Below are 14,190 nucleotides of genomic sequence, written 5' to 3' on the forward strand. Positions count from 1 at the left end.
CATATATGGAAATAACATGCTGAAACACATTAATTTATACAGAAAATGGGTATTAAAAATTATAATTAAAAAAAAATTATACAATACTCTGGCTTATTCCTGAAAAAAAAGTCCCTCATATCTCTTAAATTAAAAAAGAAAATGTTTGGTTGTAATAATTCTTAACCTTATTTGTTCCTTAGTAAAATTGATTTGGCTTTCATTCTTTCACTCAGACATTCAATAAACAATAATAATCACCCAAATGGGGCAAGTATTCTACGGGAAATAATCTAGTCCAGAATCTTCCTTAATTGTTATGATTGTTATAAAAGTTTTAAAGCATTCAAAATTATATAATGAATACTATAATAAAAACATAAATTAATTTCAATAGCAGTTAATATTTTGCCATTTTTTGTCAGAAATTGCTTTACCAAAGCATTCAGAAAGAAACTATAGATACCATGTGGTTCTAACCCTAAATAGCTTTAGAAATGTTGCAGTAAAAAAAATGAAGACATTTTCAATCCAAAAACAATAAAATTGTGACATAAAATTTATGGTATTTCCTTAATGTTATTGCATGTAAAACTTCATATTCATGTCCTCCAATAGTAATCAAAATGCTTCTGCAATTCCTTTTCCAAATCAGGATTAAATATAAGATCCATTTGTAATATTTCTTATAGAAATTTAAAAATCAAAACATAACATGCATGCAGATTAGTAAACAAATTGTAAATAGGGAGCCAGTGAATTAACAGCAACTGAGCTCAGTTAACAGTGACTATTGTGGAGAAATAGAGGAACTGCACAGAAGTATGGTATCCATGTCTGTTGCCTCCAATTAATATCCCAACAATCCTCCCCAAATTTAACTACTATCTTGCCTTTCAACAACAAATTGATGTTTCATATTTATTCTTCAAAAGTATCTTGGCTTTCCTTGCTACTTTGAGTAAATATGTACATTTAAGAAATAATTCTTTCTTTCTTTGTATTGATCATACAAAAAAGTAGAAATTTTTAGTGGTACTATGTATGTAGATCAACTTGAGACAGATGGACTCTAAAAAATTTTGACTCTTCCCTAGTCAATAACCATACTGAAAACTTCCATTTATTCAGGGTTTTTTTTTTGTAAAATAACATAGTGCTTTGTGTTGAATTTTACCTATCTTTTCTTAGATTTATCTTAGATAAAGGATTATTTTTACATTAATGGAGAGGTTGGTATTGTTTCATTTTCTAGTTATGTTTTGCTGCTACATAAAAACTCAAAATTATTTTTATAATTATCTGAAATTTAGAAGCTCTGCTATATTCATTTACTTATTCAAATAGCATATATATATAGATTCTTTTGAATTTTTAATCACACACTAATAACTTACTATTGAGCATTTGTTATCTTTCTTTTTAATTTTTAAAATTTTTATTTTGTTTTTATTTGTTTGCTTGTTTGTTTTGCACTGACTATAACCACCAGTATAATTTTAAAAGAATGTAATGATGGTAGATTTTTTTTCATACTGATTTCAGATAATGCATTCAAAATTTATCATTAATTATATGATCTGTATGTATTCTGCAAGTATATGTTATCAGATTAATTTTACTCTTTGCTATATGATTTTTTGTTTGTTCGTTTGTTTTGGTACTAGGAATTGAACCCAGGGTGCTTTGTCATTGAACTACATCCCCACACATTTTTGTTTATTTCTAATTTTGCCTAGAGCCTTGCTAAATTGGAGGCTGGCTTTTGAACTTGCTACACTCCTGCCTCAGCCTCCAGAGCTTCTGGGATTACAGGTGTGCACAATTGTGTCTGGCTGATTTTATAGGTGTTGAAATTTAGCAAATATTTTTTTCTACAACTATTAGGATGATAAAAATAATTTTCCTTCTCTGTTCTGTTAATGCAGTAATTATTTTTAAGTATATTAAAACCTTAAAATAACTTACATTCCTCAAATAAACCCAAGTTGTTTTTTTTTTTTTAATCTGTCATCCTTTATCCACATTTCTTGGTTCAATTTGCTAATATAGTGTTTTGTATTTTTGTATCTGTGGTCATGGACAGACTGATCTTTACTATTTCTTTATGATGGATTACATGACATACTTTGTAATTGAGGACACACCAAGTTCATAATATAAGATGGAAACTTCTCACTTTTTTCCTATTCTCTGAAAAACTTGTTGAAATTTTGAAAACATTTATTCCTAGTGAGGAAACATCTGGACCCCACGAGGATATCACTGTACTCTTCTTGGTTTCCATTGTTTCTCTTAGGGGGTTAACTTTCAGTTTTATTGTTGTTCCTTTATTTATAGTATGTGAATTTGTTCTCTGGCTATCTTCAATATCTTCTCTTTGACTTTGGGCATCAGTGTATCTTGCAAACTCATCACTAGACTGTTTGCCTTCCAGCCAACTGGAAAGTGAAAAGACTGTGAAGGACTCTATGTGGGAGGATTAGTAGAAAACAATATGCACCACTTCTACTCATGGTCTGTTGGGCTCCATAAAAGCTCGAGGCCAAAGAAAAGGGGAACATGAGTTTGAGGGAGTTGATGTCACAGATTCAAAAAAGGGCCCCATCAGAGGAAGTGACATTTAAGGAAATGACAATCAGGGAAACAGTGAATCACAGAAAACTCTTGGGGGATAACTTTTCATGGAAAAGAGTAGCATTAATCCTAAGGAACATAAAAGTTGGGGTTGTTTTAGAAATGACAATAAAGCAAGTGGTGGCTGAAATACAGTAACAAGGAGAGAGACTGTATAAAAGGTCAAAGAGATCGGTGAATAGTCTGACCACTTTTTCCTTTTTTTATACTTCAAATACATGTTAATGGCATAATATATTTCTAAGTATAATGTGAATTCAATAGAGATTTTTAATGACCTAAGTTTTAAAAAGATAACTAATGCTGCTGTGGTAAAAATAAAATGTAGCTGTGTAGGAGTGAAAGCAGAGAGCCCACATAGCAAGCTCTTTAGCATTCCTGGAAGGAGAGGATTCTTGCAAGCACTCTAGCTCAGTTGTGGTGAAATACTGAAAAGGAGGTACAGTTGGTATTGTCTGGTTCTATTCATTCTCCATCACTTCAGGAAATCCTTTGGACTTCACTCCAGAAAAGATCCAGAGTCTTACCACCGCTCACCGCATTGAACCCTCATACCCTGGTCCTTGCTCGTGTCCTCTGGAGTCATGGTATCCTCCTCACAGCTCTCCTGCATTCCCCTTGCCTCCCTAGGGTGGATTCTCTAATAGCAGCCAGAAGCCATTTTAAACCACAGTTAGATTACGATTTCCTCTATTCAAAATCCTCTAGCAGTTCAAATATCATTCAGAGCAAAAGCACCAGTCAGGAGAAGCATCCATGTGGTTCCCGAGAACTTTTCTGTTCTGATCCCTTTATCATCCCATCTGGCTTCTTGTTGCTCCTCTGCCATGGCAGTCATGCTCCCAGCTTAGTGTTTACACTCTTTCCTCTGTTTGGGATGCTTTTCTCATTGATCTTGCATCCCTGCCTTTCTCCTGCCTTTACTGCAGGATTGCATTCTCTGGGAGGACTGTGTGAGCCGAACTGTTGAGGGAAGCAACTGGCCCCACCTCACCAGGTTTTCCATGCACTTACTTCATTGCATGCTTCACATTCTCTTATTTTCTATAATTTATTTTCTAAAATGTATGTCTTTTTACCTGTTTCCTCCACACCCCCATGCTGAATTGAAAGTTGGTATCTTTGTTTTGTTCATTGAGATCTTCCAGTATCTATATAGAGACCAACACAGGAAGGCAGCCAATAAATGAAACTGACCAATTTAATGAATGAAGGCAGGGAGCTAGAAGACAGTATGAAGGAAACTAATTTCCTCTTTGAGGATGTAGAATTTTATTACAGATAAGAAAACCAAATAAGGAGTAGAGAAGGGTGCTCCATAAGGATCCTGTGGGATAGTATTGGCCAAAGTGCTTTACAGTCGGTACTTAGTCAAGAAACTCAGGAAACCAAGTTTTGGTGTCAAAATAAATATTTTAATTTGAGCTTGTACAATAGTTGAAAAAGAAGGCAGTGTAGCCAAGAAAATTAACTTGTGGGTGGTGAAGAGAGCCACGCTGAAGTCTTCGTCTAGATACTTCATTTACGGTTTTATTGTTTGTTTGCTTGCTTTGCTTGCTTATTTTGTTTGTTTGTTTGTTTGTTTAATCTTCATTTTTTACTTGTCTGCCCAGTTTAGTCTGATTTCAAACTCTCAGTTACCATACATAACATAAAGTAAGAGCAAGGTTGAACATATAGATTATCTCTCTCACTTTTTAGAAGCATAAACATGTAAAAATAATCCCTGGGAACTTTTGAGAGGTTGTGATTCAAAGGAATACTCCATATGCTCAAGGGGAGAATTATTCCCACTTATGTAGGAACAATGAGTATGCCCATTGCTGATGCCTAGCTGCCATCTTTTGTTGTGAATCCATGGAAGGTAAAAGAATTGAGAAAGATTTTATCAAAATGACTAAACCAGAAAGGAGCAAGAACAAAGAGAAAGGGCCCAGATTAAATATCACCCCATGAATCTGGCTCATTCTGTGGCTGTGGGCTTTTTAGAAGCAGACCTTTTTCAGTTCTTTTTTATGGGCATCTTTCCCACCCTACTTCTATCCTTCTTTCATTCCTCCCCTTTTAGTTTCCCCATTTCATCGATAATCCAATCCAAGTACAAAAATACCATGAATGTTAGATCCTTCAACTGAGCACAATGGGTTTCACATCCTTGGAGTATTCACTCAGGAACTCTTTTTGCACTAAAACCCCCTAAGTTTGAAATCTTTATTTTTCACTTACAAAATGTTTCCATCAAAATAATAGGATGTCTTTTCTTTCTACCTCCTTTTGTGATAAAACACAGTGGAAAGAAGGACAATTAGTAACTCTGAGCAAGTTGCTCATATTTTATTTGAAATTTGGAATAGCATAAGTAACTAAAAGCTTATCTTCCTAACATTATAGAAAGAGTTCACAACTTTTCCTCATCTATTCATCCTTAATATTTATTACTGACCAATCAATATAGTTAATATAAATTTGCCATTGGGAAAGATATATATGATCAAACATGCACAATCATATTTTTAATATCCACAACTGCAAAATGAATTTATGGCTATGACAAAACTTCAATTACAAGTTTACATAACATACAGAAATATATACTAAAATTAATTCCCTTTTGAGAATATTTTTCCTGCAAAGAGAATTTTTACATGATATAATTTTCACCCCTATGAAATATTAATCAATTGCATCTGACAACTTTCTTCAACAATCCATCTATCAGGTACCATTCAAAATGGTTCTGCTATGGTGTTAATGCAGCTTGTCCCCTTCAAAACCTATGGCTGCTGTTCTAGAGGAGATGGAAGGTAGGGTCTTTGAGAGGTGACTGGGTGTTGAGATGGACTATGCCTTTCTTTCAGGAATGTGTTACTTCTTATGATAGCGAGTGAGGTCTCACTCTCTGGGGACTGGGTTTGTTACCATAAAGGCAGGCTGTTACAAAGTGAGGCTGCCCTTGTCTCTCATCCCCTCTCCTATGCCTGTTTGCCCTCCCACTTTTCCACCATGAGATGAAGCACAAGTTTCCTGGCAGTTGTTATTGTGCTCCCAAACTTTCTAGCCTCCAGAACCATGAACCAAATAAAGCTCTGTTCTGTATAAATTAACCAGTCTCAGGTATTCTGTAAAGCAATAGAGCATAGACTCATACATATTCATATAATGGTTATCCTTTCAATTTCTTAAAAAATGTTTTGCTATTTTTGGTTATTTTGTAATACTGCAATGTAATCAGTTATCTGAGAGAGTGGGGTGAAATAGGAAAGTCAGAACAGCCATGAGATTCAATCATTCCTTAGAAACACATTAATCAAGACCCACTTCTAAGCTAAGATTAAAGAAGCTGAAAATGTTTTACATACCAACTTTGAATTTTTCTTTACACCAACTTGAAGGCAGGAAATGTAAGCAGGACAAAAAAGGAATCCAAAATACCATATAACGAGCAGCTTTACATCCTGGTAATCACCATTCTCATTTCTCACAGGGGACCTCTGAAACTTGGGCCACCTTCCTTCTCAAAATACATGGTATCCTATGATGGAACTAAACTCTTGCCCCATACTTCTGTCTGCACAGCATCTCCAAGGAGATGTTCTTGCTCCTTCATCACTGTGCATATTTTATACAAAATAACCTTTCTGGCAAGCACTCAGATTTATCACTTCCGAAAATTTTACACTGTCTTGGTAACTTTTAACAAGTTATCTTTTGAGGGGGGGTGGGGGACTAGGGATTGAACCCAGAGGCATTTTACCATTGAGTAATATCCCAATCCTTATAAGTTATTTATTTTGAGATAAGAATTGCTGAGGCTGACTTTGAACTTGTGATCTTCCTGCCTTGTCCTTCCCTGTTGCTGCTGGTATTATAGGAGCGTTCCACTGCATTCAGGGAGTTAAGTGTTGTTCTAAAGATTTTTTTTCTCGTTTCTATTTATGTGCAACTATAATGATATAACAACTTTAAAGACTGAAATCACAAGATTCACAAGAACTTGATCAAAAACTTTCAGCTTTCTCACTTTTTGCCCCACACCCAACCCAAGAACAACTAGAAAAAGACAAATATATGCCTTAACTAATCATATAGAATGTCCTGCTTCTAGGTAGCCTACCTGTAGCTTTCCCATGCCAACTACCTACAGTTAGGTACCTGAAGCCTATCTTATTTCTTTTCTTTGTATTGAATCCTATATAACATTAGGATTCATTTTGACAAAATTATGAAAGCATGGACATAATTTGCTCTAATTTATTTCCCAGTATTTCCCCATCCCCTCTCCTCCTCCCTCCCCTGTTCCCTCTACTAATCTTTCTGCTATGTACTTATAGTGTTTTTTTTTTTAAATTAGTGTCTTTTGGATATGATAATGAGATTCATTGTGGTATATTAATATATGAACACAGGAAAGTTAAGTCAGATTCATTCCACTGTTCTATCCCTTTCCCAACCCTCCTTCCTCCCCTTTAATCCCCTTTCTTTCCTCTGTCAATCTTTCTTCTATATTTTTTTTATCCCTGACCACCTAATTTTGGAGTAGCTTCTACATATCAGAGAAAACATTTGACCTTTGACTTTTGGGGACTGCTATAGCCTTTTTTATTTTGTCACTATAAAGCTCTTCTATCCTCTGTGTGTCTTTGAGTCTCTGTCAAACACAAGAGACTATGGCTGCTCCCTTGCAATAGCAAACTCTGAATAACCAGCTTTTGTAATTATTTGGGGGTAGTCCTTGCTTATTTCCGTAGGTAATAACATTAAGAAATGCAGATCATGAGAGACTATGATAAAATTTGAAAGAATAATTTTACTCAGCGAATTTTGCACAACTTCCTAGGCCTGATACAATCAAAAATTTCAGAGTTCCTTAGCTCTATTTTGAGGAAAGTTGTTGTTTACCTGTGTACACGAGTGGTCTATGTGGATGCAACTCAGGATGATCTGCCTTAATAAACTGAGGCCAGACCAATAAAGACGACGAAAAAAAAGCTCATAGGAATCAAATAGTCTTTTTTAAAGTAACCAAATTACAGCTAATACAACTAGAATTGAAATGTACCAGTAAGGTTGTGGATGCCATGAAATATTTATGACTTCATTTTCCCTCATCTCTTTCAGTTCTTGATTTTTTGCTTAGTCCAAATCTGGATCCCCCTGCATTTACCTGAAATGTAATGGGATGGCTTGACAAAAATTTTGTTGTGTTTATCTTTTTTAGTATATATATGTGTGTACACACACACACACACATATATATATATATATATCAGTATTTCTACTGAAATCCTAATGCATATTTTGTGTTCTGTTTTCCCCTGGCAGATAATGGAAAATAAGAAATCTATAGAGAAGCTTAAAGATGTCATTTCAGTGAATAATTCTGAACTTTCAGAGGTAAAGCTGCCAACTCTTGCTATCGGATATTAATACTACATCTTAATTTGTTGCGGACCAAAAATTTGAGGTGTGCTAAAATGTGCAAAAAATGAGAACTATATGATGTCTGGTTTGGGAAAGTATAACTTTGTTTTTTCTTTGGAATTAATTCACTAACTGTAGTGTTTTGCATTAGCTTCAAATTATCCTTACTGAAACTAAGCTTCATGAAGCGAAGGTGAAGTTGGAATGCAGGAAGCTTCAGAAAGAAAATACCATGCTTAAGAAGGAGAAAGAGCAGGTAAAGAAAACTTGATGTCATACATAATGTAAACTAGAGAAGTGAATATCATTATCTTGTATCTTTCTTGGATCTGTTTCTGAGGTAAGGAATATTCATGTAGGACCTTTTCTAGATATGCAAAGTTTAAACAATGCTCCCCAAATTGAGTGCATATATATGTTCTCCATCTGTTTTGGATTTTTGGATTATTGCTTTTCTTATCAAATATCAATCAGTTATTAACTTGCATAGCCTCAAAGAAACTTTTTAAACCAGAAAATTAAGTATTTTATGATCCTGTTTTGAGTAGTTACTGATTCACTGGCCAAGGGAAGATTACATGATAAGGAATCTAAATTTAGGAGACACTCATATGTGCCCAGCCATTCCTGCTGGAGGTAAATTATTTGAATTGACAGCAATTTTCTGGGGAATGCAATAAAACAGGGTCAACTTCCTGATAGCTCTGATGTTCTTACTGCAGCTGTGAGAGTTGGGGCCACTCTGCCCTCTTCCTTAACCAAGGTCTCAAACCCCTCGATTGACGGAGTCCACCGAGGAGTATGGCTCTCTATTTCTTTGTCTAAGTCTTGTAGTCCTAATGTATCCAGTGCAGAAACCCCTACCTAACCCATATGAATTCATGTGTTTTGACTTTTCAGTTGCAGCAGGAAGTCAAAGACTGGAGTACATCACATGCTGAGCTCAGTGAACAAATCAAATCATTTGAGAAGTCCCAGAAAGATTTACAAGTAGCTCTTAGTTACAAAGATGATACTAATAAAGTAAGTTTATACTCCAAATACATGTTTCATCTCATGAATTCTCCTGAAATCTTCTGAATTAAAATCGAGAGTCTTCCAACCTTTTGCTTCTTTTCTAGGCTTTGACTAATTACATCACACAGTTGAATCGGTTACAATGTGAATCTGAATCTGAGGATCAAAGTACAGATGAGTCAGATGAATTAACCAATGGAGAGGTAGCAGGTGAGATCAGTCTCTGGGAAGTTGAATCCTTTTTTGCTTTCCTGTCTTTAATTAAGTATACAGATGCCACTTTTCAGCTGGCTGAATTTCTTCTTAAGCTTCAGGGTTGTAGACACATCACTGGATCTATAGATATGTTTGTTGCATTGGCAGAGGTGGGTTGCTGGGGTATAATGTACCAATAGGCATGTGAAGAACACTGACTTTTTCTATCCCATTGAAAACTAGTAAGTACACTGCAGCTACAATAGTCACATCCTATACCTCTAAGTATTGAACATTGTACAGTAAGAGAAATTTATTTCTTAACTTATGCAGATGATACTTGATTTTGATACTCATCATCTCTATGGCTCTGTGGTTTTAAGGTCCACAGTCAGTCTTAAGAGTCCGGAGGCAGTTGGAACCATAAACTAAGGCTGTGAGAACAGAGGCTAGAGACTATCAGAAAGCTAGAGAGGGAGTGTAACAGTGTTTACTGATGAGGAAAATATTTCCAAATGTTTTCTCCCAAGTTGGATATTGCTTACATAGCAAGTATTTCAAACCACACCTGGTAGTAGATTCAGGGAGAAAATGTAGGATTGAATCTTTCTAAACAAGACACTTACTTACTTGCCCAGGTGAAGATAGATCTGAGAGAGAAGAAAAGCTTTTATCTTACAAGAATAGCAGAGATAACATTTTAGTTGTGCAAACTAGAAATTCACCTTTTTTTTGTTTTTAAGACAGACATAGTACTTCTATTTATTTTTATGCTGAAGATCAAACTCAGTGCCTCACACATGCTAGGTGAGCACTCTACCACTGAGCCACAACCCCAACCTGAAATTCACCTCTCTTTTTTTTAAAATCTAAGCTTGCAATTCTCTTAAAAGTCATTAGTCTAATCAGTTTAATTATTTAATTGATTTTTTTTTCTTCCGGTGTTTGAACACGATCATTCTTTAGTTTGGGGAAGTTAGGAGAATATAGAGTTAAAAGTAAGGAAAGAAAAAGCTAAAGTCTTTTGTTTTTTAGGTGATCGGAACGAGAAGATCAAAGATCAAATTAAGCAGATGATGGATGTCTCTCGGGTATAGTTCTTTGTAAGAGTCCCATAGTGCCTGTGAATTCTTCCTGTGCCTCACTTTTAAGAATACCTCTCTTTTCTGCAATTTTTAGACACAAACTACAATATCAGTAGTTGAAGAGGATCTAAAACTTTTACAACTTGAGCTAAGAGCCTCGAAGTCCACAAAATGTAATCTAGAAGGTGGGTTCTTCTTGAGAAGAAATTACCATCTTGGAAAGACTTAAAATTTTATTAGAAAGATAAAGAATGGCTTCTTGCTTTCATGCTTCTTACTTTTCTTGGCACTACTCCCTCAAACAAGTTCTTAAGTCCTTGTACACATATAGAGATAAGCTGTTTTATCCTTTACAGACCAAATAAAGAAATTAGAAAGTGACTGCAATTCACTACGGTCTTCTAAAGTTGGACTGGAAGAGGAATGCAAAACTCTTAGGCAGAAAGTGGAGATTTTAAATGAACTCTACCAGCAAAATGAGGTGGCATTACAAAAGTAAGATTTTCATTGTTTGTTATTGTTATCACTGTGTGAACTAACAGATAATTTTATCTTTTCTTAAGATTATTTACAATTTCTTCTAGTTGTAATAAGTAGAGATTTGTCTTTTTTCCTTTGTGTTTTGTTTCCTATAAGTTGCATTTTTCTTTCCATCGTCAGTCTTAAGAGTCCTGAGGTAGTTGGAACCATAAACTAAGGCTGTGAGGACATCGTAATCAATTGTCAAATTCATATGAAGGCAGGAAGTGGTAAACTGGTATTAACAGTCACTGATGTGGAAATACCTCTCAAAGATCTAGACCCTTTCTATGATCCCACTATTTATTTTAATTACCTTTCATTGTGATCAGTTATGTAATTCTAATGTTTTGAACTTGTATCTCTAACTCTGGACCTTTAAAAATACTGAGTGATTTGGAATGACATGTTTTAGTAGAATAAAAACTTCAAAAAGGAATAATATTTACTTATTGATGGTACAAGTTTTGGACTTGAATATCTTAGATGTTCACACTAAAAATTGAACTGTGGCAAGGACCTTAGGAGTTATGATTACAGAAGTACTTGTTTGTAGTATATATTTATATATTAATCTTCTCAGTGTGGAGCTAGTTATTTTTTGAAAGTTCATTTGAAGTTTTTAATCCACAAAAATACTTGAATTCTCTAAAAATAGGTTTTTTGTGTCAGATTTTTATTATTTGCACCTGATTTTACTCTTTAGCATTTATATATATATTCTTTTATATAATATATATAATATATAATATATATAATGTATTATATATATATATATTCTTTTATATAATATATTCTTATTAATTTTCTCTATAGCCACTTGAGTGGACTTTCTAAAATATAAGTCTGTCCATGTCAATATGTGCCTGTGGTTTATGAAGAATTTGCTTTCTATTTGATGACCTGTTCTTTTTTTTCTTCCTTGTATCTTTTTAATAGTTTAAATATTTTTAATTATTTTCCTCATCCCCTGTATAAGCTTGATGTAATCCTAAATTATAATGGAATTATAATTATATAATTATAATTATAATTTTATTCATCTTCTCATAATTTAAATGTTCAACACAAAACACCATATAAAGTAAAAGTAAAGGCAAAGTAAATTCATTATAAATTATATAATTCATCATTTTTATTTTTGTTTGGAAGAATGTTATTTAAGAATTCCTTCATTTGTGCAAACCCTATTTTGAGTGATTTGAATTAGATTGGTATCAGATTTTCTGAAAGTGAAATACTGTTTCAGTGAAACAATGATCATCTGAAATGACCTCTTGAGCCAGTCCCAAGAAATGGTCTCATTTGTTCACATAAGTGTATTCTCTTGTAACTGTGTTGCTATTATATCCGGTAGGTCTTCTGCAGTTCTATAATAAAATAAATTTTTAATTGTTTAGTTTCAAACCCACTACTCATAGGAAATGATAAATCAATATCTCAAATGGTGTACAGTATATAGCACTGTGATGGAAAATACTTCTCAAGTTCCAGTGTATATATATTCCAGGAATATACATCTCTAGAGAAATCTAAGGGCACCTTAGATAAGACCCCAAACCCCTTTGTAGTAGAAGATTTAAAAGAGAGCAAAGACCCATTGTTAGAGAGGAGTAGAGGTGGGAAAAGCATGGCTTGGAGGCAAACCTGGGATTGAGTTCCTTTAATATGCAGTGTGGCCTTCAACAAATTATGATATTCCATTTGCTTTTGTTCCCTCTTATTTAAAATAAGACAGTCTACTTAAAGATCTCAGAGGTTGAATAATATATGAAAGACTGACTGAAGATACTCTGAATAGTAGCTATTATTACATGGGTAGAGAATGGATTTTTCATTTTATTCTGTTCATTCTTAATATGGAAGTAATGAGCTATTGTGATGAAAGGGAAGTGATGGGGAGGGGGGACTCCCTTTGAAATAGATTGTAGTGAATACAGCATGACATACTTGTCAGAAATCACCTCTGTTAATAACCTCTGCCAGTCCTCTTGCCTTTCCCTTTCCTGTGCAGATATAATCAGTAACAAACTGCTCCCTCTTGTGGCATCCTTCCAACTTCTGTAAGCTGTCGGTGGGAATACACAGGAGGGGTGGGTAGTTTTGTTGCACTGATGGTGTTCTCTGGACAGGTGCCTGTTTTGGGTTTTAGCTTTTATCGGTGATGATACTTTGTCTTAATACATAGGAATTTTAAAACTTTTAACTGCTTTCAAATCTTAAATTGCAGGTTCATATGGCTATGAAAGGGCCCCCTCCTTTCTCAGGGGTACCCTTCATGGGACCCCCGATGGGACGGCCTCCACCACCTCCCATTCGGTATGGACCACCACTTCAGCTCGGTGGGCCTTTTGGGCCTCGGCCAATTCCTCCACCATTTGGTATGATGATCTGAACAGTAGTGATTGACTTATAAATCACATTCATCTTTCATTTCTATTGCTTGCTAAAACAGTTGGTTGCTATCTCAGGTCTTTACAATTAAAGGATAAAGCTGAGTACATTTTAACTTTTCCTCCAGTTTTCTGGAACATATGGGACAGTACATAATCTTATACTGAGATAGGCAATAGCTATCTCTCATAGACAAGGATAAGGGGCTATATACAGAAAAGCCAGAAATATTACTTCTGCAGATGTTTGTTGAAACTCTGTTGATATGCACTGCAATAGATGGAAAGGTGGATGAGACACATGCCATAACTTAAAATTTTGTCACAGATATGAAAATCCTATAACATAAAGTTTGTAATCGCCCATAATGGAAGCATAAGCAGTAGGTTATAGAATATAGAAAAGTCAAACCCTCCTTATCTTGAGAAAAGTCAGAGGGAAGTGTTAAAGAGGAGGATTTAACAGTGACCTAATAAATATTGCTGATTTAATTAGGTGGCTGTGGAAGGCCTTTTCCAGGAGGGCATGCACCTTGATTCTGATGGCATGTGTAAAGTCCATGCTGAAATACTTCATGAATTTTTAATGGATACAGTAATAAATAGTGGAATTTCCTTTTATCAAAATTTCTTTGATGTAGTAAAGTTCTTATTTCATAATCTATCATCTTGTCATGGTAATATAGTACTTCCAAATATAAATGGAGCTCTTGTGAGATAGAAATAATTCTGCAATTATATAGTAGGGAAAGAAAAAAGACAAGCCTGGAGCTAGGTAGAGCCATGTTTAAATCCTTAATATGTTGCTTCATGGCTGGTTGGTCAAAGGCTATAACTAAACTTGTTCCATCTCAGTTTGCCTCATCTGGCAAGTCAGGATGTTCACCAGACTTCCTTTTTATTTTCCAGGTCCTGGTATGCGTCCACCAATAGGCTTCAGAGAA

The 14,190-nt window shown here is 34.8% G+C and overlaps 1 protein-coding gene across 1 annotated transcript in view; it reads left to right on the forward strand.

Annotated features, from left to right (window-relative positions):
• Positions 1–11,302, forward strand: part of LOC144253111 (transport and Golgi organization protein 1 homolog) — a 76,683-nt gene extending 65,381 nt beyond the window's left edge. Inside the window, exons 2-8 of the mRNA XM_077795014.1 lie at positions 7,939–8,010; positions 8,189–8,293; positions 8,938–9,060; positions 9,159–9,264; positions 10,285–10,340; positions 10,429–10,519; positions 10,691–11,302. Of these exons, the coding sequence (XP_077651140.1) occupies positions 7,939–8,010; positions 8,189–8,293; positions 8,938–9,060; positions 9,159–9,264; positions 10,285–10,340; positions 10,429–10,519; positions 10,691–10,833 (696 nt within the window). The 3' untranslated portion in view covers positions 10,834–11,302. The remainder of the gene's footprint in view (positions 1–7,938; positions 8,011–8,188; positions 8,294–8,937; positions 9,061–9,158; positions 9,265–10,284; positions 10,341–10,428; positions 10,520–10,690) is intronic.
• The last annotated feature ends 2,888 nt before the right edge of the window (positions 11,303–14,190 follow it).

The sequence above is a fragment of the Urocitellus parryii genome, unplaced genomic scaffold (genome assembly GCF_045843805.1).
Source record: "Urocitellus parryii isolate mUroPar1 unplaced genomic scaffold, mUroPar1.hap1 Scaffold_95, whole genome shotgun sequence".
Taxonomy (NCBI): Eukaryota; Metazoa; Chordata; class Mammalia; order Rodentia; family Sciuridae; genus Urocitellus; species Urocitellus parryii.